This window comes from Crassostrea angulata, chromosome 6, assembly GCF_025612915.1.
Source record: "Crassostrea angulata isolate pt1a10 chromosome 6, ASM2561291v2, whole genome shotgun sequence".
Taxonomy (NCBI): Eukaryota; Metazoa; Mollusca; class Bivalvia; order Ostreida; family Ostreidae; genus Magallana; species Magallana angulata.
In genome coordinates, this window is record NC_069116.1 from 35,820,538 (window position 1) to 35,845,642 (window position 25,105).

At 33.4% G+C, this 25,105-nt stretch overlaps 2 protein-coding genes across 7 annotated transcripts in view; one reads left to right on the forward strand and one right to left on the reverse strand.

Moving 5' to 3' along the window:
- Positions 1-6,954, reverse strand: part of LOC128187903 (helicase domino-like) — a 200,057-nt gene extending 193,103 nt beyond the window's left edge. For 4 of the 5 annotated variants that reach the window (XM_052858581.1, XM_052858583.1, XM_052858582.1 and 1 more), the window contains exons 1-4: positions 6,731-6,954; positions 5,397-5,481; positions 4,644-5,251; positions 4,445-4,544 (exon numbers count right to left, since the gene is read on the reverse strand). In XM_052858581.1, the coding sequence (XP_052714541.1) occupies positions 4,445-4,544; positions 4,644-5,084 (541 nt within the window). In that variant the 5' untranslated portion in view covers positions 5,085-5,251; positions 5,397-5,481; positions 6,731-6,954. The remainder of the gene's footprint in view (positions 1-4,444; positions 4,545-4,643; positions 5,252-5,396; positions 5,482-6,730) is intronic. The other variant, XM_052858584.1, reaches the window with a different exon arrangement.
- Positions 6,955-7,073: 119 nt separating this feature from the next.
- LOC128187906 (nucleolar complex protein 4 homolog A-like) overlaps positions 7,074-25,105 on the forward strand; it is a 108,482-nt gene continuing 90,450 nt past the window's right edge. For both annotated transcript variants that reach the window (XM_052858591.1, XM_052858592.1), the window contains exons 1-3: positions 7,074-7,220; positions 8,090-8,204; positions 9,641-9,744. In XM_052858591.1, coding sequence (XP_052714551.1) covers positions 7,107-7,220; positions 8,090-8,204; positions 9,641-9,744 — 333 coding nt within the window. In that variant the 5' untranslated portion in view covers positions 7,074-7,106. The remainder of the gene's footprint in view (positions 7,221-8,089; positions 8,205-9,640; positions 9,745-25,105) is intronic.

Consider the following 25,105-nt stretch of genomic DNA (forward strand, 5'->3'; position numbering starts at 1 on the left):
ACATATATGTACATAAGTATTGAATTGATTAATTAAATTAATTTGGTACTTATATTTAAAGCAAAAAATTATTTATTCACAGAACTAGTCAAAAATATTACTTCTATAGATATATTTATTGCTCAAAAGAAATATCCATGATTCTTATTAGTCCCGTAAATAATAAAAATTCCTGAGAAAAAAGTTACCATAACACAATATTCAATACCAAAAATAAAATCCGTATGATTACAAACTGAAATCGGTTTTTCAGTATTCGGCGGGATTTGTTTTTTCTTCTCATATTAATATTCTCTTGGTTTCAGAGAATACGATGTAAAAATACTCACTGTAAATAAACCTGTAATTATTTACATTGATAATTTGGTTTTTCAGTATTCGGCGGGATTTGTTTTTTCTTCTCACATTAATATTCTTATTGGTTTCAGAGAATACGATGTAAAAATACTAACTGTAAATAAACCTGTAATTATTTACATTGATAATTTTGAAAGTTATGTAAAATAAAATTAGTCACATAAGTTAGAAAAATGCTATAAAACAACCAACTAATTTTTTTTTTATGTCGAATCATTCGCGTAAAAAAATGTTCAGTACATAAAATCACAGAGAAAAATCAATGGATTAAACAATAAAGAAAGTTGTCATTACTATTTTGGATTTCGGAAAGAATAAATAATAAAAAATGATTTAGATTTTTGTCTCATTATTCGTATACATAACCGGCGCCCTGCATAACGGCGTACAATATATCTATCATAATCTATTTGAATTAAGTACCATGCATATAGATTCCCATAATAATTAATTGCATGTGTACATTTTAGGAAAAACTTCAGTGTGTTATTAATTACTTGTTGTTTTCCGTTATCAGTGTTTAAATAATTAAAATTACAACTTGTACAAATATTTTTAATCGGGATTCAGAAGAATTTACTTCCCGCATTTCATAAAAATGAACAGTATATTTTCTTTCTATATTTACATTTAATTTTGTTCAAATTAATTTTAAGTAATCTATCATTGAAATTGTGAGCATCATCAAATACTGATTCAGACTACCTTGAAGTCATTAAATTTCTATTGGCTATTGACAAAAAAAAGAGACGCGTGATCATCCAATGAAAACGAATACACAGAGTTTGATTGACAGGTTCAGCCAGGTGCAGGTCTTACCCGATGTCCGAGGTTATGTGTAATGGTTGTACACAGCCGAATAGTCTCAGTAACTAGTCTTCTTTTAATACGCGGACTTTTCTTTTGTTTGTTAAAAATTAATTCAATTTTGTAAAAAGATAAGTATATTATTTCTTATAGATTTTTTTTCACGAGAATATTGCAAAGGAGTTTTGCCAATCAGTTTAAGTAATGTTTCTTACGAGCGCTATTTTGATACAATTAAATTGTCAGAGAGTTCCGAATGAAATCTGATGAACGTTTCACACGGTTCTCGCACGCTTTGCTCGAAACGATTTACACGCTTTGCCCGAAACGCTGCACGCTTTGCCCGAAACGCTAAACGGTTTACACGAAACGCTTCACGATTCACACGAAACGCTAAACGGTTTACACGAAACGCTAAACGGTTTACACGAAACGTTTCTCGCACGAAAGTCGCACGCTTTTTTGGTGTAGTAGTACGTTTCAGGGTCTGTAAGTTACGGCCTGGACAAATTTGGATGAAGAAGAACAAGCATTCTGAGAGTATTGCATAAGCAATACACATCCCCTACCGGTTTGTATTATTCTATGAAAGGTTCCAAGCACACAACTATTTCAGAGCTATTGTAAACGAGATGTCATGCTTTAATCAGAGATAAAAGAACAGAGGAAATTAAAACTATATAGTTGATATAGAAATTAAATAGGAAATAGGTAAAATAATACTCTTTATTTCATCTCCTGTAATTTGCCAAGTCTATTCTGTATTCGCTGGTAAAAATTTGTGAAAACAATGCACTGTTATGCACAATATCATTTCTTACCGTCTTCTGTACCCCGAATCAAACGAAACAGTTAAACAGCCCAACCCGACAACGAACCCGATTGTAATAATACTACAAAAAAACCCTGCCGATTAAATTTACAACACAATGCTTGACACTATTTTATAGAATTTATTTGTTTGTTAGAAATGATAAAAGGAATGGTACAGGAAAAGGAATGGTACAAGTAACGCACGATATTATTACTGACTACATACTGACCTCGTTTATTCAGGTACACACCGAACCCGATAACGAACCCGAACATTAAAAAATTGGAATATAAAAAATTAATTTTCTTGAAAATATGTCAATCAGACGCTACAAAAGTGTAAACATGATCTGTAGTTTGACATTTTGAAGCTGTTCAGCAAGTTTCATATTATTCCTCAAATGAATAAAGAAAAAAAGTGTGGAAAACTGAAGTGGGACAGACAGACGGACTGACGGACGGACGGACGGACTGACGGACGCAGAGGAAAGCTAAAGTCCCCTCCGGTGAAACCGGTAGGGGACTAATAAGAAGAAGAAAAAGAAAGTCGACAAAAACAATATGTCTCCCCTTTGAAAGGGGAGACATAATAACTATTTTCATGACTAGGAATTCAAATTGCATTAAATAATTTTAAGTTAAATAAAAAAAAAAAAAACTATATTAATCTATAGAATTAAATAATCACTGATCTAGATAACTTAATGCTTATTTTAATAAATGGTTACAGGTGATTTGATAAATTTATTATGTTAACTAGTGATGTTCCGGAATCGGTGAGATTTTTATAATCGGTTTCCCGCAACTAACTTATATACGATTATAATCTGAGGTTTGAATATTTTATAGTTTAGTGCTAAATAAATGTAAATAAACAAGTTACAATAAACAGACTTGTTACTAGGCTTTCGTATTTTAATTTACTTAATATTTCTAGCAATGAAAATTTTATTTTTAAAAGATTTTCTTTACTAGGGAAGTTCAACATTAATTTTCTTGAAACCAAAATGCGTCCCAATTCGTAAATGTGCTATATTTCCCCAGAGTAAGAATATGGAGCTCGTCTGACATGTCAGCCATTTTCAGACTGTGCGCCTTTTTAGGCTTTAGATAGTTCACGTCTAGAATATTCTGTTTATGATACATGCTTGAAAAGAAAGGGAAAAGAAACCTCAACCGATTAATGGTAATGAAACCTTTCATGATCGAGATCTAAGATTATAATAGAATGCGGTAACAATCGAATGATTTTTTATTGTAATCTATAATTGGAACATCACTAATGTTAACAAAATAAGTCTATCATTGATATATTTGTGTATTTTCCAGTTACAGGTATTCAGATAATGCACACGGCTGTGTGTTATGTTTTCTGTAACCATGCAGATTTTCCCAAATTATTTTGCATAAATTTGACTTCTGGCTGTCCTCATTCAATCTCACTACTTATTAATCCAGATAATTCTTACCCTAAACATTTCTTTAAACAAATATTGAAAACATGTTGATGTCCGAATCGAAAACCGCCATCTTTGTTTAGTGAGTAGTGTTTCTCTTTACACAGGTAAATTGCGTGATGTTTTTATTTGATGAGTGAAATCATTGGTATACATGGCCAGTTGAGTTGTACACAAGTAAATGTTGTTTAATACATGTGTTTACACAACAGTTCACACTAATGAACCTTTCAATTTCAATTTTGACGCCATCTTTCATAGAAAACAGATTTTATTACATAAAACGGAACCAAAAAGAAATCCGGTAATACGGAACCGAAACTGAACCGAACAAACCATTCCGCTGTTTTCAGGTATCTCGGTGACAGCCCTAATCACGATTAAAAGTAAAATACATCGTTTTTGCAATTCCCATTTCACACTATGTTGTTGCATAACCCATATTTATAACCCCAAAAGATAAGATAGTAGCAAGCTATTAAACAAAGGGTTAATTCATGCAGTAAAAAAGTCTGTAGATTAGTTTACTATCATTTTTATGGCCAATGACATTAATTCACAAGATTGTGACTTCAGAAGACCAAGCAACTTCACTTCTCTTCCTGAAGAAATTCTGACAAAGTTACTGATCACCACCATTTTAACAAAAAATCTTTAAGGATCTGAAAGTAAAAGATAGGGTTGGCCGAGCGACAAGAAACAGGAATATTTATTTCTTTTTGCCATACTGTAACATCACTATGTAACATACCAGTCATGTGTACATAACTGCCTCTGGATACTGGAATGGCAAAAACATGATTATCTTTCCCTTAGAAAAGGTTTTATCCTATACAATGTAGAATTTTCATCCCATAAGGATGCCTTGTACAAAGTTTGGTCAACTGATTCTAGAGAATAAATCCAAAATGTACAAAGTTTATAGACAGCCAAAAGGTGATCAGAAAAATCAGCATTAGCAACTAAAAAAGTATTAGTACATGCAACATATATAAATGATATAGCAATACCTTGTTGATTCAGAGCAGCAACTGATGGTGGTAATGTTGTTGATATAGCTACAGGTGTAGCTAATGGTATATTGCTTCCACTGCATGTAATAACCTTAACCTTTGAAAAAAAATTATACAATTTTTAATATTACACAAACATAAAAATCTAAATTATTTATTAGTTCTTCAAGACAAAATTAAATATTTGCTATATAACCTCATTATTGATTTTTCGCTCTAAACTACTTTCTTCTTCATCATCACTATCCAAACATCCAGATTTCAAAAACTGAACAAGTTGAGGGGTTGGTCTTTTTTTCCATCCATGAAAATCCATCAAATTTCCTCCATTTTGCAGAAAATACATTTCTGTCAGGTTATCAATGTAAGGTTCTTTTATATCCAACATACTCTTATACTTTAAATCCAATATCAATTTCCTGTGATTTGCTATTTCTTGTGTTGTGGCTGGCATCTCCTCCAACTTAACCTTCTTTTTAGGAGATGGTCCAGATTGGTTAGCTAAAGCAGTCAGGTTTGGAAATGTCAAATTTAATGCTGTGGGTTTGGAGTCTATGGATGATCTGTTGCTTGAAGCTGGTGTCGAGCTACTTGCTCCCAGTAAAGAACTAGTGTTTTTCACTGTTTGATTACTCATAGTTATTTTATGTTGTTCACAAAAGTTGGGTCAAGAGCTCTGTCCTCCAAATGGAGGGCCTGGACCTTAGTGGTGAAGAGTTCCTCTGCCAACAACAATGTTGCTTTTGTCTACCTGTGTGGCAGCTATCTGCAATGTTCTTTACAACCCTTCTAAACCAGTAATGGCTACATTTAAAATAAAAAAACAAAATAAATACAGACATCTGGTAACTCAAAAATAAATATCATGAGAACATTTAAAGTAGAATCACTAAAAATTTTGTTTTGTTTCAATTCTATACTGTTACTTATTCAAACACTAACTACTTACTTGCCTAAACTTTCTGGCTCGTCTAGTGAGAAAGAAGGGTCATAAGATAGCATTAATCTCTGATTGTTCTAAGCTCCAGCAGATCCTACAAATGCATTTTGATCATGTGGTTAAACTCCAGAAAATGGATAATCAAATAAGTATATACACTTTACAGCTAATTTTTCTCATCTTGGAATTTCTTTCAAGAGTATCGTATATATAGAAAACAAACACTTTTAAAACAAACAAATTTTACAGGAACGAAAACAAGTTTCATACGGAGATTTATAATGGGAAATCTTTGCAGCTTTTCTCCATTTGAAAGTACTCAAGATACCTTGCGTAATTTTTCAACATTATCATCCCTGCTTACTTATGGCTGATGCAATGCAAAATCCCCGTAGACTTTCTATTTTGGGATGTATTAAGAAACCCGAAGTGGCAAAGGGGACATTTTTTATATTGGTGGATGAACATAGTTTGAGCACAAAGTTATTTATTATTATCGAAATATCAAGCAAAAAGTGGTGGAAGCAAAAACTCGGAACATAGTATATAGTCTGTGCAAAGATATCCCGAATTCAGATTTTGCTTAATTGCTTGATATTTATAAATACCTCAGAGTTCAAATGAAGCTCATTCAAAAGTATGAAAAATCTCCAAGATTTCTCAGCCCGTTAAATTAGGGTTTCAATACAATGCTAAATATGTGATGTCTACAGGGATTTTGAATTGCAGCAAGCCCGTCTGAAAAAGTTGACAAATTGCGCGATGTATTCCTAATGGAAAAAAGATGTAAACATTCCCCATTATAAATCTCCGTAAGGAATCTCTTTTTGTTCCTGTGAATTTTTCCGAATAAAGATGATAATGTGTCATTGAAATTATTTTGGAAATTATCCCCTTCAGCTATTTCAAATACACTTTATTCACAGGTATGTGTATTTTTTTAATTAAAAAAATTGTCCAAATGTGCTGCATCAAAATCTTGGGACAAACTATAGAAAATAAACCTATATTAACCGGCATCAATGTGCTGGGAGCGAATCATCGCAGCACGAACCATCTCGGGGCGAAACCGATGTGGGGCGAACCGAGATAGCATCTCGGAGCGAAAAACGCAGAAGTGCGACACATTCCGTTGTCAAAGGAAAAATGTCAACTTGGATCAAGACTCGTTCAATTGAGAAATTGTTTAATCTTGTGAAATTGTCTACACTCTTATTATAATAATTGTAAGATTACAAAATTAACGTAATTCAAACAGAAAATAATAGCAGTCGCCGGCTACTTTCACTGCCTTCCCATGAATCAAAGTGCGCCATTTTGAATGCGTAAATACTTCTACTTACCACTATATTGAGTTGCAGATAAAACGTTGAAAACCAAATCATCTTCGGTCAAAAACCCTCAATCCAACCTAACGGATCACTCAACAAAACATTTTAATGCACTGAATACCATATTTTTATCTTCTTGTGCAGATTTTCAAAAAAGAAATTTGGCGGATATCTTTCCTTTAGACTACATAACGCATTATTGTTTACCACCTCTACCGGAAAATGATTACAACGCATGACCATGCAATGGCATTCGGCAAACTTTGGACTGTTCGGTTATCTATAAAGGTAATCGGGCGAGATGTGCCGAGGATGTGTACTGGTAGTTCTCGGTTGTTTTCCTTTCGTTGACCCATATAACCGATGCTTTCCGATTAATTTTTTCAATATGGAAGACAGTGATGGAACATGTGTTGTGGCTCAAATAGAAAAAAATACTCGGCAATGTTTTCAAAGTCGAAAACATGCGAATTGTCTGCTAGATATCATTGCATATTCAGAGGTTATAACATTTACTGTTGTTTCACAGCTGCACGCCTAATAGGCTTAGCGCCACAGAATTTGTGTGAAAATAGGTTATCGCGATAATCATTAAAAAAAAAATACAGCGTAAATTTTCATACGCCGTTAATTGCAATTTTTTTTAACACCCAAAGAACTGTAGCTTTCAGGTCGTCCATCCAGTTTTTTTTACCATGAGCTACAGACATGCAGCTGTGATATTTCCTGTGGGTTTATGTACTATAATTAACGAAAATTTAAACAAGTAATCAGTTCTGAATTTTTAATGGTGTTTAACAGGTTGGGACCATTTTCCCATATAGGCTATTCATTATTTAGGATTTAATATCCCAAATGGGATATAGAATATGTATAAATATTTTTTTTGATTTTCAAAAATGTGAAAAATTCACAATATAATGCATAGCATGTAACAACTGTTTGGGAAATGACCCCTCAGTAGGTCCAAAATGTTTAGTGGTCTCGCTTACCCCAGACTCTTGCTCTTGAGACTTGAGTCAAATCTTCAAAGCGAGAGTCTGGGGTAAGCGAGACTAAGATGTCTAGGGGGTAAATCTCATTAACCATAGGTTTACAGTAAAACTTGCTCACCAATAGTTGTTGTATTTGATGTATATTGTATGTATGCAGACTATAATTATAAAAATTATTCTATAAACATTTCCAGTATTTGCACTGTAAATTCATACAAATACCCATTATTATAGCCCAAACAGAATATTACATGTATATCCCGTTTGGTCCTAACCTTCTTAACCGGTATGTATGTTGTAACAATATATTTTCTAAATCAATATTTTGATAAATTTTGAATTCCAGAATACATGCTATAGTATTTTATTTTTACAGACGAAGAATAAAGTGATTCTACTTGCATGTATTCGATCCTTCCATAGATTATTTGCCTTGTACTTGTCTTCTGGAGAATTATTCCTTGATATTCCAAATGATCTCAAAGAAGCAGGTATGACAATTTTGTAGGATTTGCAAAAAGCTAGATTATTTCAATTGAAAGTAACTGTAAATTAAAAGTTGTCAATTTGAGCTCAAAATTTATTTTTTCAATTTTTATGTCTAGAATTGTTAATATAGATGTTTTTAATGCTTTGACAAAATTTTAAAGTCAAATATCGAGTTACAAGTGAATTACAGAGGTTAGAATTGTTGAATTGTTAATGTTTACATTTTTGTTGTATTGGTATAAGTTTCAATCTAATGTTGCTGTTTATTGTGTAGCTGCAGGTCTGTAGCTCCCGGTCTGAAAAAAAATTCGGATAGACGACCTGGGAGCTACAGTGCCTCCCATAGTAAAAAACAATTTACGGCGCACAAAAAAAATGCCCTAGTTTTGGACTGATTAATTTCATTTCATTAATCTCATGGTCCCTGGGGGTATGGCGTATAGATTCAAGTTTGTTTAAATCATAGTCCCGGAGTAACAGTGAGGCCACAATGGGGGATGAATTTTTACATAGGAATATATAGAGAAAATCTTTTTAAAATCTTCTTTTTAAAAACTTTTTGGCCAGAAAAGCTTAAACTTGTGTAGAGGCATCCTCGGGTAGTGTAAATTCAAGTTTGCAGAATCATAGTCCCTGGGGGGAGGGCAGGGCCGCAATGGCGGGTTGAATTTTTACATAGGAATATATACATGTAGAGAAAATTTACTGGGAAAGTTTTCAGTCCAAAACTCAGTACTTTGTGTGAAAGCTCAGGTTATGCAGATTTAAGTTTGATGAAACCATGATTTCCTAGAGAAAATGGGGGGGGGGGGTATATAGGATTAGAGAAAAATCTTCTTACAGGTACAACAACAAAAGGGGCTTGGTATTTACCAAAAAAAAGATGTGGATAACAGTTGGCAGATTTTTAATTTTTTTAGCAAGATCTACTGTACTTAGTTGTCAAGATATTTTGATTTTGATACTGTAATGCAAATTCGATCAGAGTTAAGGCAGTTGTTGCTCAGGTGGGCCTCTTGTTTGGTGTAATAGGTTGTTTCAGGGTCTGTAACACTTGTGTACACATTACCACTTTGGGTTATCGAGGGATGTAACATTTGTGTACACATAACCACTTTGAGGTATTGAGGATATACAACAGTAGGTTATGTATAACGGGACTACATTTTGACTTAGATAGATCAAGAATTTTGAAAAACCAAGATGTATTGAAAAATAAAGTTTAAAAAATCTGGACAGGAGACTCGCTTCTAGCAATCAAAAACTTCTCGAGTTTGAAGTTCGAGCCATCAAGAGTTACCTGTACAAGAACTGTTTAGGTGAGCGATGTGGCCCATGGACCTCTATTTCCTAAAAATTGGTCAAATGGACTTCAAGGTTTTGAATGCTACTGAATTTTCCCAATTTGACCAAAAAGCTGTTTTTTTTTATTGTTAAGATCTAAAGAAAGAGGAAAAATACAAACTTTGGTTGAAGGAGAGGTATGAGGAAACTATTGCTAAGCTGATCCAGCTTGTTCACCATGAGAATCTGAATGTCAAGGTAAGAGACTGGTTTAAAGTAGAAGTATCTAGAATATTCCATCAGATTGTAATTATTATGTGCTGATATAGACACATTTACCATCTAATAATAGTGAAGCAAACCAACATGTATGCATACAAGTCGCAAGGAAAATGTGCAAAACGTCATCATTTTGGGGAATTTTCAAGGAAATATATTTTGTTATAGAGGTAATAAAACACTTGTTGTTTCTTAACAAATATGCAATGGCTTATTTTAATGATTAGATATATTTGTTAGGTCACCTGAGTCACTCATGTGCCCTATTGCAATTGGTTTTCGTTCCTTATTGTGCATCCATTGTGTGTTAACAATTTTACATTTTAAATTTCTTCTTGAAAACTAAAAGGCCAATTGTTATTATGTTTGGTGTAAAGCATTTCTGTTGTAAGAGGAATCTAAATTTTGAAATTCATGGCTTTACCAACCTCAGGGCCTTATTAGGCTTGGCCAAATATGCTAAAAAGGCCAAATTTTAAGCTACTACCACACAATGTAAAGGGATGGGGGGGGGGGGGGGGGTTGGGGGGTAAATCCATGATTATATATAATTTCCATGAAGCTCTCTACCAAACATGTGAAATTCATGGTCCCTAGGTAAAGGGGTTCAGACCCTAGGGTGGGGCCAGTATAGCCATATAGTAAAAACCAGTGCCGGACATCTCATCGAAAGGCAACTCGCCGAATGCGACAACTCATCGAAAGTCAACTAATCGAAAGTAAAACTCACCGACGCGACATGTCAACGAAAGACATCTCGTGGATGACGACAACTCATTGATATAAATTGAAATAGAAATATAAATGTTTGAACACTTTTCAGGTTATCGTCTTCATTTTATTTTCAGTCACGATATGTCTGAGGGAGGAAGGGATTTTACATTTATTCCTTCGCAAAGGAATAAAAACTAATTAGCTTACAATGGTTTTATTTACATTTGTGATCGGAAAAATGAAAAAAAAAATATATATTGGAAAAAACAAAAAGATTTACTCGATCGTTTCAACATTCGGAGAACGAGTCGCGAATAGCAATTATTTACCACAGGGGTTCAATTTTTTTTTTATGATGGTCAAGTCCAGGACTTAAAGAGTAAATTTTAGGCAAGTCTGAAAAAGAAATTCCCAAGTCCACATTGTCATGATTGATAGATAAAATTATATCAACTAATATCACTAAAACTAATGTTATAATTTATTTTAATATGTTGCAATGAATAAAAACTATATGTTTGAAATTATGTTTTATTTTATTCATTTTATCATTGTATTAAAGCCATGGCCTATCGTCAAGCCAGTGGCTTTTGGAATTCGCGAATTTTCTTCTTTTCATAAGTTTCGTCTGAGGAATTATTATTTTTATTACACCTCGAGTCACCCCCGGCTTCATGTTCCTCACAGGGTCTTTCATTTGTCCTTTCTTTGCGTATATTACTGCTCGTAAATCCAAAATTCAACAAACTTACTGCCGTTTGTCATAGGGGAGAAACATGAGAAAATGTGTAAAAGCAGGTCATACTGCAACGGAAAATAAAAAGACGGATTGTATTTTCGAAATGTTTGTAATGCTTATGTGTTCATTAATGCCAAAAAATAACACATTTTTATTAAATCCATGATGGAATTTGATTTATTTTTAATTTTACGAACTTTTCTTTTAATTTAAGGAGTCCGACTTTAGTTTGCATTGCGCATGTTTTTGCGCATTCTAATATAAAACAGTTGATTTATACTTCTTATGAATTTTTTTCGATATCATTTATAAAATTGATCACAATTAACAAAATACAGATAAAAATATTTAGATTTTTAAAGGAAATTTTTATTTTTAACACGATTTTTACGTTGTGCGGTAGGGGAGCATTGCCATTGCGCTTTTATGACGTTATGATAAAATTAAGCTTTGTAGGAGTACGTTCTAAAAAATGTACGCTGTTGAAATTTTATATACAGAATGATGCTATCCTCGAGGACATATTCCTCATTTTTGGAATGAATCCGTTATACCAATCGTCATTCGTGATGATCCAAATATATAGCATAATTTGGTGCATTTTAATATTTTGAGATGGCCCCTACTAAAAACCAGACGATATAATTTTGTGTTTTTTACATATAAGGTAGGAAATGATATTACTAATCTAACAATTTGAGAAAAAAAGCTATTGTAGTATTTTCTTAAAACTGCTTTGATGTGCGGAAAATGACAGTTTCCTATATATTCCTATAGTAAATGTACCTCTATTTTGAGATGGTCCCTAAAAAGAACTAGACGGTCGATTTTCATGAACCTTCGCAAATAAACTAGAGTTGGTTTAAATTACATATGGTTAAAAAATAAAGAGTTATGCTATTGTAGTTTTTCCGCAAAAAAACCCAAATCGGCCTCCTTAATAAAAGATAAGCAAGACACAAAGCCAAGTCCCTGGACTTCGGCAATTCTAAATGCCGAGTCCGGATCCGGAATTTGTTAGTCCGGGACGTCGGGCTTGAGGAATTTTGAACCCCTGTTACCATACCTTGAAGGGCTAGCACACAATATAAGGTATTAATTTAAATGTAATTCAGTGCGAATACAATTAAAAAATTTTTACACCTGTTAGTTATTGTGTTTTACTTTTCACTTTTAGTGTCTACTTTTTAGCTCACCTGAGCTGAAAGCTCAAGTGAGCTATTCTGATCACATTTTGTCTGTCGTCCGTCTGTCTGTCTGTCCGTCTGTCTGTCTGTCTGTCTGTCTGTCTGTAAACTTTTCACATTTTCAACATCTTCTCAAGAACCACTAAGCCAATTTCAACCAAACTTGGCACAAAGCATCCTTAGCCAAAGGGGATTTAAATTTGTGAAAATTAAGGATCACGCCCTTTTGCAAAGGGAGATAATTAGGAATTTATGAAAATTTTGGAGAAATTTTCAAAAATCTTCTTCTCATGAACCATAAGACCAGGAAAGCTGAAACTTGTGTGGAAGCATCATCAGGTAGTGTAGATTCTAATTTGTGAAAATCATGACCCCCGGGGGTAGGGTGGGGCCACAATTGGGGGTCGAAGTTTTACATAGGAATATACAGAGTAAATCTTTGAAAATCCTCTTCTCATGAACCATAAGACCAAGAAAGCTGAAACTTGTGTGGAAGCATCCTCAGGTAGTGTAGATTCTAATTTGTGAAAATCATGACCCCCGAGGGTAGGGTGGGGCCACAATGGGGGGGTCGAAATTTTACATAGGAATATACAGAGTAAATCTTTAAAAATCTTCTTCTCATGAACCATAAGACCAGGAAAGCTGAAACTTGTGTGGAAGCATCCTCAGGTAGTGTAGATTCTAATCATGACCCCCGGGGGTAGGGTGGGGCCACAATTGGGGGTCGAAATTTAACATAGGAATATATAGAGTAAATCTTTAAAAATCTTCTTCTCAGAAACTAATCAGCCAGTAAAGCTGAAACTTGTGTGGAAGCATCCTCAGTTAGTGTAAATTGATAGTTGTGAAAATAATGATCCCCGGGGGTAGGGTGGGGCCACAATGGGGGATCGAAGTTTAACAAAGGAATATATATGGTAAATCTTTAAAAATCTTCTTCTCAGAAACTAATCAGCCAGATGATTCTTTATAATTGTTAAGACTTTGGCCCCAGGACAATTCTTTGGCCTCACAAGAAGGTTCAGAGTTTCATTTACGTTTATATCCCATATATAAACAATTGTTAAGGATCTTTTTGAGAACTGCAATACTCAACATATGATATGACTATAAAATCATCCTTTTAGAAAAGGGACTAATGATTATAAACATAAGAATATCCAGGGGAAAAATGGATTTTATTTATACAGGATCTACATGTATTATTGTACATTGTCCAGATAGTTTGTATTATGACTCCATTAAGCTGATTTTATCATACCTATTGTTCCTCAGGTGAGCGATGTGGCCCATGGGCCTCTTGTTTATATACTTATACAGTATAGTCATCTTTATATTGCAAATTAATTTTGTCAAATTATGACGTCCAAATTCATGCTTTACATATTAAAACAATTATTATTATATGTTAGAAACTGGTAACCAACTAGTATGCTCTAAATCACATTGTATTTGATCGTTACATTTTTAGCACACCGAGACTAAGTCAGGGTGAGCTTATGCTATACCCTCGGCGTCGGCTTCCGGACCTGGTTAAAGTTTTTGTTGCAGGTCCTGTATCTAAGCTATTACTTGTCCTATCTTCACCAAACTTGCATTGATGATGCATCTGGACCTACTTATGAACTTGAAAGACTTGGATGCTGAATCTGAGTCCTAAATTTCAGATGCTGGAGGAGGTTAAGGTTGTTGGACCAGGTTAAAGTTTTTGTTGCAGGTGCCCTTTGATAGCAATATCTAAGTTACTGCAGGTCCGTACTTCACCAAACTTGCATGGATGGTGTGTCTTATGATACTGATGCACCAGACAGGCTTTAGTGCTGAATCTGAGCCATTGGTTTCAGATGCTGGAGGAGGTTAAGGTTTTTGGAGCTGGTTAAAGTTTTTGTTGCAGGTGCCCTCTGATGATTATATCTTAGTTATTACTTGTCCTAACTTCACTAGACTTCCATGGATGGTGCGTCTTATGATACTGATGCACCTGACAGGTTTGAATGCAGAGTCTGAGCCATAGGTTTCAGATGCTGGATATGGTTAAGTTTTTTGGAACAGGTCACATGTTTAATAGATAATAGTACTTTTTCAAACTTGCATACTTGATTAAACTGTAGTATAAATGAATCACAGAGGAAGCTTCAGATGCAGAGCTTGATCTCCATTATCAATGATGCTAAAAAATATATCTTAGTTATTACAGGTCCTAACTTCACCAAACTTGAATGGATGGTGTGTCTTATGATACAAATGCACCTGACAGGCATGGATGTTGAATCTGAGCCATAGGTTGCGGATGCTGGAGCAGGTTAAGGTTTTATTTGCTAGTGCCCTCTGATGATGATATCTTAGTTATTACTGGTCTGAACTTCACCAAACTTGCATGGAGATGCGTCTTATGTATACTGATGCACCTGACAGGCTTGAATGCTGAATCTGAGCCATAGGTTTCAGATGTTAGATGAGGTTTAGTCTTTTTGGGGAACAGGTCACATGTTTTACAGATGATAGCTTGCATAGTTGATTTAACTATTTTATAAAAGAAACGCAGAGGTTGCTTCAGATGCAGAGCCTGATCTCCATTATCAAGGATGCTAAAGAAATCTCCTACCTTAATCAAACCTGCTCGATAGATAGATGTGTTTGTTGATAAATGATATAACATGATTCCTATGATATAGTATTGTATGGTATGAAAAAATATTGTTTAATATGATACAATATAATATCATGTAATATTATAAAAAGTTATATTATACGATATGATATTGTATAAATTTTTTTTATATTTTATGTTATGATATTGTATCATAATATCATTATGTATAGTATTGTATATTATGATACAATATTGTATAATATTATATTGTATTATTAATTAGGGCCCCGCAAGGATTTGCGGGTGCCCTATAGTAATCACTCTGTCCATCCGTCCTTCTGTCCGTCCGTCTGTCACTCTTCCGTCCACAAATTTCCTGTTTTTTTCTAATAACTTTTTTTATGGTTGCCGAATCAAGTTCAAATTTGGTATGGTAGTTCAGTAGGCAGAAATACATATTTTGATGCCAAGTTTGGTTCTCTATGTCTTCTGGTTTGGAGCTGGGGTGGTGGGGTAGATTCCTAACTATGCATAAGAATGAATGGGCAAAGAGAGATAACTGCTGAGAATGAATGGGCAAAGAGAGATAACTGCTGAGAATGTTACCATTGTATACATGGAAGGCTGTGCAATATTTGTCCTTTGGGATTAATTAACCTTCCACAGGAAGAAAATCCTAAGCTTTATCTTTATCTGTCACATTAAGATTAATTAATGCACTGCCTGTGTTGGCAAGTGAACTTTGTTTTGAAGTTAAGGTCAATTTTGAATGATGTGTAGTATTGTGTACATTCTTTGAAATATGGATTTAAAATATAATATTCATATTTTATTTTGGTTAAAATACCGTACACAGTGATTTATAATAATTTTATTGAATTCTAAAAACAAGATATATATTAAGATATCCTTTTTCACTATTTAATTTTTTAATTATTTTTTTTTTCAGCCTTAATGCTGTTAATTTTAACAGGTAATCAGATATAACCCCATTCTGTCATGTTTGAAAAAAAAAATCTTATTGTAAATTTAGAAAAAAAAGGATGAGAGAGCAGAACAATTAATCCCCTGGGATTAATTATCTTGCCTGCTGCAGAAAATTCAGAGGCTTATCTCTATCTGTCATATTGAGATTAATGAACACCTTTGACTGCACTGATGTTTATTTTGAAGCAAATTAAACTCTCATTCCATGAGCTGCACCCTAATATTTTTACCCCTCAGTTTAAAGTATGGTATTTGATAAAGAATATATTTCATTCTAGTCCAAATACTTATATTCTGTAAAATAAAAAAAATATATGAATTACAATAAAATTTAAAAAAAAAATTATTAGATATCAGTTTTTTTATTCTTTTTTTTTTCTTTTTTAATGAGTCATGGAATTCAAAGTTTTTTTCACTTCTCGATATTAATTGTCATAGTGGGGCCCTTCCTGACTGATCAGTTTTCTAGTTTATTATCTAATCACATGATACTATTACATAAGATATTGCAAAATATATAATATTGTATCCTATGATTCTATATTGTATATTCTATGATATTGTATCATTATACGATTTTGTTTAATATATAAGTTTCTGTAATACAGAATTATATCACATGAAATTGTATAATATGATACTGTTTTATTATATAATATCGTATCATACGATATTGTATAATATGATATTGGTTAATAATATTATATAAATAGTGCCTGTTTGGGAGGGTAACAGTTGAAATTGACACCCCGAGAAAACCATTGTCAACCGACGCGAAGCGGAGGTTGACAATGGTTTTCGAGGGGTGTCAATTTCAACTGTTATCCTCCCAAACAGGCACTATTTATTTTGTTATACTGAATGTCTTTTTTTAAAATTTTAAGAAAATTTTACTGCTTTTATATAGGAATAATGTGAATTCTACAGCGAACCGTACGCGCATAATTTTCGCGCATGTAACATTTTTTAATGTTACCCGTTGCCAAGTGCGTTGCTAACGCTGAGGGTAATAGTAAATATTATTAACTGCGTCTTAACCAATCAGATTTCAATATTTAACATGAAAGTATAACAAGATATATTATCACATCACATGAAATTGTATTGTATGATATTGTAAAATATATTATTGTATCATGTGATACAATATGTATAATATATTATTGTATTATATAATATTTTACTTTATCACATAATATTGTATCATTTGATGTGATACCATGTTGTATCAAATAATATTGTATGATATTATACAATATCATATTATGTATCATAAATGATACAGTATCATACAATATCATATGTTTCAATGTTATGATGTATTATGTGATATGATATTGTAATGTAATACTATATTGTTTTATATATTATGATAATGTATTTTTTGATCAAATACAATAACGTATAACACAATACAATGTCATTTTATACGTTACAATATCTCATCATTGTTTATTATGGTATTTTATTTTATTATATATGATATATGTTGTAAATATGATAGGATGCAATATTTAATTTTATATTATTGTATTGATTAACATATAAACATATGATTATCATACAATTTTTTTACATATGATATACGATATTGTGTCAAAACAGAATCCATGAATATCCAAGATCATAAAGTATGATTTTCATTTAATATGATAAAGGTGGTCTTCATAAAGGTGAAGTCTCATTCGGGTGATGTCTCGTCTCGGTGAGCTTTGTAATCTGTGATTACCTATGTTTACATTATTCAAATCGATAGAAAGAAAATTGTTGTTAGAATGTCCCCTTCAGTATCATCATCATATCTATATCTCTTTCTTTCTCTCTCTCTCTCCCAAACTTGCGTATATACTTTGCTATGTGATGTCGGTGATAAGTTTTAAGGCATCTCTCTCTTTAAACGTCTGAATATCATTTAATGAAACAAATTAAAAATATTAAAAGGTATTGGAATGTACATCACTTACTTACATAATTATGTAATTTTTGCAAATTTCCAATTATCGGCTTAAAAATTTACAGTGGCAATTTGAAACATACAGGTAGTTATATTTTATGGTTCAAAAATTTATTTCAATGAATTTATTTTTACTTTTATGTACTCAAAATTAATATTAGTTTTGTTTCGTTTCGTTCGGTTTCATTTCGTTTCGTTCGATTTCGTTTTGCACTTTACAGGCGTCCGATCCCAGGGGATAGGCCGGGGCTCGCTCATCGGAGAAAAAAAATACCGGCCTATGCCCCGAAAAATACGGTACTTTGGTCAAGTTCGAAAATCAGCATTGGTCGATACTTTTTGTTGGAGTTATGGGACTTTGACCACAATAATGACTCTGTTTTATCCAAAAATTGACCTTATAAGCGCTCTCATGCCTACAAATTTTGACTGATTTATCACATTTTTTTGTAAGCGCTCCCATGCCTACAAATTTTGATGGATTTTCATTAAATTTATACCAAATGTTTATACCACTATTACCTTGGTCAAGTTTAAAAATCAGCATTGGTCGATACTTTTTGTTGGAGTTATGGGACTTTGTGACCTTGTAAGCGCTCTCATGCCTACAAATTTTGACGGATTTTTATTAAATTTATACCAAATGTTTATACCACTAATACTTTGGTCAAGTTCGTTTAGATTGTAGTATTTTGAATATATTTGCAACAGGAAAACTAGAAAAAAAAAAAGTGGGTGGTGGTGGTAAAAAAATGTTCCTCCCAACCTCCCCACACATTTAATTCTGGAACAGCCCTGAATGTTTGAAAATATTGCAATTTCATATACAGTATACTAGTATGCTGCTTGACTGGCGGAGGACCCAGGAATTCTATTCTTGTCACTGTAAAACGAGAAAATATGGCGCACTACAATTTTTAGCGCCATTGGCGCAACTGCCTCTGAGCGCTAAAATTAATAGTGCGCCAACGATTTTCCATATGTATTGAATTTCTTCAAATTGCAAAACAATAACGTCAGTCCATTTTTAAGGCTATATAGAGTTGTTCATTTAAATATCAGATGCTGTCGGTTCTATTTGTTTAAACAATTACACAGGTAAACGGTATGGGTTATGGGGTATACAGGGTTGTCTCTAAAAATTGAAGTAGAAGGAGGAAATGAAAAAGTAGAAGGAGGTCTGGGGGTCTATCTTATAGCTACATTGTGTTTGAAATGCAAAGATAGCTGGGTAATTAAGGCATTATAGGTGGGGGAATTCCCCGCCTCCCGGGTGTTAGAGACAACCCTGGGTATAAGTGCCTAAACATGGATTAATTAATTCAGTTTTAATTGCTTTTTAATATCTCTCATACCACCTTGAAAATTTGGCTTCTCCCCATGCCACTTCCATTTAGCGCCTCGAGGTGAAAATGTGATTAAGCGTGGCAATCGTTAACGCTGACAATACATGACAATACATGATTGAACATGATTTCTTTGATCTCTGATTTGTGGATATAAAGATAACAAGACCATACCTATTTTTGTGTTTTTTTAAATGTAAAATTATTGTGAAAAAGATTCTCTCATGGTGATCGAAATTAATGGTAAATGTAGCATTCGATTTCACTTTTAGTTTCGGGACTCTTCTAGTATTATCCAAGTCGACACATTAAATTCAAATTCCGATAACTCAAATTTGTTTAACAACAAAAATTACACATCATCGCCAATAAATGAAGTTTTCATATCTATCTACTGACGATTTACACAAAAGTAAGTGTATTGTTCTCAACGACAGTTTACCGAGATAGAAATCAAAGTCGTTCTGTTCACGTGCTTGAGTGAACACAGAACTAAATTTTGGGCGTGATCGTTCATCAAACAACAACATTTTTTGTATTCTTTTTTAAAGAAATGCATGCATGCGCTAAAATATAATTGCGCTAATGTACTGGCACTAGCGTTTGCGCTAAAATACGTATGCGCCAAATTTTCTCGTTTTACAGTATTTAAGCAGGCATTATTTATGCCTAAGGTGATAATAGCTGTAGGTATAACTGTTCTTAAGACAACACAAGCCAATACTGAGTTGAAGAGGCTAATAACTAACTCTAATAAGGCAGTAGGGGATAAAATCACTGTCATTTTATTTCCAGTTGCATTTAAAATAGTTTTTGAGCAATGAGTGTTTAAAAAATATAATAGCGTCCAAAATCGAAATTTACAAACTTCAAGAAAGATAACTCTGTTTACAGAAAACTATTAAAAAACATGGCATCTAAAAGCAATCTAGTAGGATTACAGAACGGCAATTTCTGTTTAAAATAAATGCTGTTCTGTTACAAAAAAAAGAGATTGTTTTATAATTATTCATAATTAATTACACCTGAGGTGATAATAGCTATATTGGCTGATTGGTGACTGTAGGCGGCATGTCACCTAAAACAACACAAGCTAACACACCACTTTTAAAAGGTGCTATCATACCATCTTTATCAGTCAACAGGGGATCAAAATCACTATCATTTTATTTTCAGTAGTATTTTAAATAGTTTTAAAGCTTATACCAAGTTTTAATTAGTGTATCAATTAAAAAAATGGTGTCCAAAATCGAAAGCTTAGATAGGATAGATGTCTTAACTGAACACAACACTTTTAAAATGCATTGCATCTAGAAATATCTAGAATATAGTCATGCTTGATAAAATATGCTTATGTTATTGATAATCTGTAGACTGTTTTTGATCAGAGTTGTTGCTCAAGTGCGTGATGTGGCCCCTGGGCCTCTTGTTTAAAGTGTGAAATAAACAGACCATTTCTGCATTTTGGCCTTATTATAGAGATAATGTAGCTGAGATGAGTAATTTGGCCCATGAGTTTCCTGGTTTTTAGCTCACCTGAGCTGAAAGCTCAAATGAGCTTTTCTGATCACTTTTTGTCCAGCGTCTGTCTGTCTGTCCGTCCGTCTGTCTGTCTACCTGTAAACTTTTTTACATTTTCAACTTCTTCTCCTAAACCACTGGGCCAATTTTAACAAAACTTGGCACAGAGCATGATTGGGTAAAGGGGATTCAAGTTTGTTAAAATAAAGGGCCACGCTTTATTTTAAGGGGAAATAATAAGGATTTATTGAAAATTTGGTGATATTTTTCATAAATCTTCTTAAAAAAACATTTGAAATTTTTTATTCTAAATCTCTTACTCCAGAACACAACTGTTACTTGTGTGACAGGTAGGGTAGATTCAAGTTTGGTCAAATTATGATCCCTGGGGTAGGGTAGGGGCACAATGGGGAGGGGTTAAATCTTTACAACTGAATATATTGAGAAAAATCTTTTTCTAAAAAAATCATTTTCTTAGAAAAGGTTCAACATTAGTGAAAGCCACCTTTGATAGTGTACATTCAAATTTGTCAAAAACATATTTTTCAGGAGTAGGGTGGAGCCACATGGGGGGGGGGGGGGGGTTCAATTTTACAATAGAAAACATTTTAAATTCATAAAAAACTCAAATGTTATAATATATGGTTTTACTTATATGTAAGCATTTTGACATATTGTTTGATTCTTTAAAATTGTTTAGACTTTGGCCCCTAGACAATTCTTGGGCTTCACAAGTTTGATGTTGGTTAATATTCCATTTGATTTAGATCTTCTTAAGAACTGTAATGCTCAATATGTGAAATGACTATACTGTGACAAAAAGGGATCAATGATAAACAGAATATCCAGAGAAAAAAATTGATTTTTTCAAATTCAGGATATGTCAGGCTACATTGTCCATTTTTTTAGCTCACCTGAGCTGAAAGCTCAAGTGAGCTATTCTGATCGCATTTTGTCAGTCTGTCTGTCAATCTGTAAACTTTACATTTTGAACTTCTTCTCTAAAACCGCTTGGCCAATTTCAACCAAATTTGGCACAAAGCATCCTTATCGTAAGGCAAATATAAATTGCAGAAATAAAAAACCGATCTTTTTCCAAAGCGGAGAAAACCTCAAAACTGTAGAAAAAGGGGGTGCATTTTTAAAAATCTTCTTCTAAAGAACTACTGAGTCAAATTCAACGCAATTTAAGATAAATAATCCTTATCAAAGGGAAAATATATATTGCAAAAATTAAGGGCCAATCTTTTTCCGAATTTGAGTTATTACGAAAAAAAATAATTGAAAGGGGTGGGCTTCGATCAGTTTATAACTTCGGGTTCGGTATTCCATATCTCAAAAACCTCTTTGAAGCGGCCATTTTGAACATATGAGAAATGGGTCACTCTGACAAAGATGAATTTGTTTGTTGTGGAACAGTTTGCGTGCGAAAGGAATATTTCAAATATGCAAGATACATTAATGCCGATTTTGTGAAGTAAATTGAGATTAAATATTCCAATGCGTTGACATTTTCACCTTTGACGGTGGTTTTAGCTTGTTTTCATTTTCATGAATTACGGTTTGTAACTTAGGGGAACTATCGCCTGTATTTCGTAACTTTTACGTATCAATCAAATATAGACATCGGTAAATAAGACAGTTGACTGTTACTTGTGGAAAATAAGATACATTAACAGGTACAGTACTTTAACAACTAAAATACAAATTCTAATGCAATGGTAATACAGTATGGTCTTTGCGTACTAGTTGATTACTGCAATATGTTTTAGGCTAGTTGTCAGTATTTTCTCTAGTCTATCAGTCTAAACGGAGATTAATTTTGCTGATGGAAATACTAAGTGTGTGTACATGTAGCAGAGACATAAATAATTGTTAGCTCACCTGCGGTGAAATATACAGAGAAATATTTTTAAAACTATTCTTCTCAAAAATCAATTGGCCAGAAAAGCTGTAACTTGTGTGGAAGCATCCTCAAGTAGTGTAGATTCAAGCTTGTCCAAACCATGATCCCCGGGGTATACAGTTGGGCCCCAATGGGGGATCAAATTTTTAGATACAAATGTATAGAGAAAAATCATTAAAAATCTTCTTCTAAAAAACCAGTAAGGCAGAAAAGCTGTAACTTGTGTGGAAGCATCTTCAGGTAGTATAGATACAATTTTTAGCCCACCTGAACCAAAGGCTCAAGTGAGCTTTTCTGATCACAATTTGTCCGTTGTCTGTCGTTGTCGTTGTTGTAAACTTTTCACATTTTCATCTTCTTCTCAAGAACCACTGGGCAGATTTCAACCGCACCACTAGGTGAAGGGGACTCATGTTTGTTCAAATGAAGGGCCACATCCTCTTTAAAGGGGAGATAATACAGGCCTCTCACACCCATTTTTGGTACTGGGTCCGGGGCCAATGAATTGGGAAAAATGCGACGTTTTGATAGAAATTGGGAATTTTATTCCTTGCTTAGTGTACAGTCCCCAGAACAAAAACTAGGGTATATTTATAGGATTTTTTAAAGATTTATTTTTTTTTAATTATTTTTAAAACTGGGAACATGTGTGTATTATAATGAGAAGGAAAAAAAAGTTAATTCACAGTGTGTGATACAAGTTTGTTACTGAAGATGTAAAATTTCCAAAAAGGTTTTTGTGTAATTACTAGCAACTTGTTACTGAAGATGTAAAATTTCCAAAAAGGTTTTTGTGTAATTACTAGCTATATGTCAAAAGGCAAAGAAAAAAATTATACAGTTTTTTTTTAATTTTAATAATATCTCATTAAAAAGTATATCTTATTTGTATTAATGTAAAATTTAATCTATATTTGTATTTATACCTTTAATAGATAAATGTTTCTTGATTGTGTTAGCCTAATGACAATATTTATAAAATAGTCTCTGTACTTCTGTGTGTTTGGGGTATTAGTCCAACCCTTTGACCCACTTACTAACGTTTTGTAGAGGATCTGTTCACACAAACATTTTTATAATAATTTCAACATTTGTTGCAGAATTATAAACTACTAACAGCTTATCAGCTAAGTGTAATATCAGAATTAAAAGTAATAAACGTTTATAAAAATTACACCGTTTCTGTCTGAGGAAATTCTGGCTATAGGTTACCTACCGATCACAAGAAACAGTTTACAACGTGGTAGTGTTGCACATCTTCACAGTGCTTTTGTGACTGCTGAATATACATGATATATTTTTAGAATAAGTATGATTTATTTCAAGTTAAATGATTAATAATATTAGGCAATCTCAAATTGGGAAAAACACACTCAATTTTGGGGAAAAAAATGCCCTTTTCACGTTGGGAATGGGGCCGAATATCGGCCCCAATTATAGAGGATCGAGAGGCCTGTAATAGAGAATTATTGAAAATTTGTTGGTATTTTTCAAAAATCTTCTTCTCAAAAACTATTAGGCCAGGAAAGCTCAAATTAAAATGGAAGCATCCTCAGACAGTGTAAATTCAAGTTTGTTCAAATCATGGTCCCCGGGGTTGGGAGGGGCCACAAGAGGGGGATCAAGTTTTACATAGGAATATATTGAGAAAATCTTTAAAAATCTTCTTCTCAAAAACTATTTGGCAAAAAAGCTCAAATTAAAATGGAAGCATCCTCAGGTAGTGTAGATTAGAGTTTGTGCAAATCATAGTTCCCGGGGGTAGGGTGGGGCCCCAATTGGGGGATCAATTTTTACATAGGAATATATAGAGAAAATCTTTAAAAATCTTCTTCTCAAAAACTATTAGGCCAGAAAAGCTCAAATTTGAGTGGAAGCATCCTCAGATAGTGTAGATTCAAGTTTGTTCAAATCATGGTCCCCGGGGGTAGGGTGGGGCCACAATTGGGGGATAAATTTTTATATAGGAATATATAGAGAAAATCTTTTTAAAAATTTCTTTTAAAAACTATTTGACCAAAAAAGCTCAAATTGGCGTGTAACCACCCTCAAATAATGTAGATTCAAGTGTGTTCAAATCATGGTCCCTGGGGGTAGGGCGAGGCCACAATGGGGGATAAATGTTTATATATAGAGATAATCTTTAAAAGTCTTCTTCTCAAAACTATTAGGCCAGGAAAGCCCAAATTTGAGTGGAGGATCCCCAGATCATATAGATTCAAGTTTGTTTAAGAGAAAATCTTTAAAAATCTTCTTTTTAAAGACTATTTGACAAGAAAAGCTTAAACTTGTGTAGAGGCATCCTCGGGTAGTGTAAATTCAAGTTTGCAAAATCACAGTCCCTAGTGGTAGGGCGGGACCGTGATGGCGGTTTGAATTTTTACATAGGA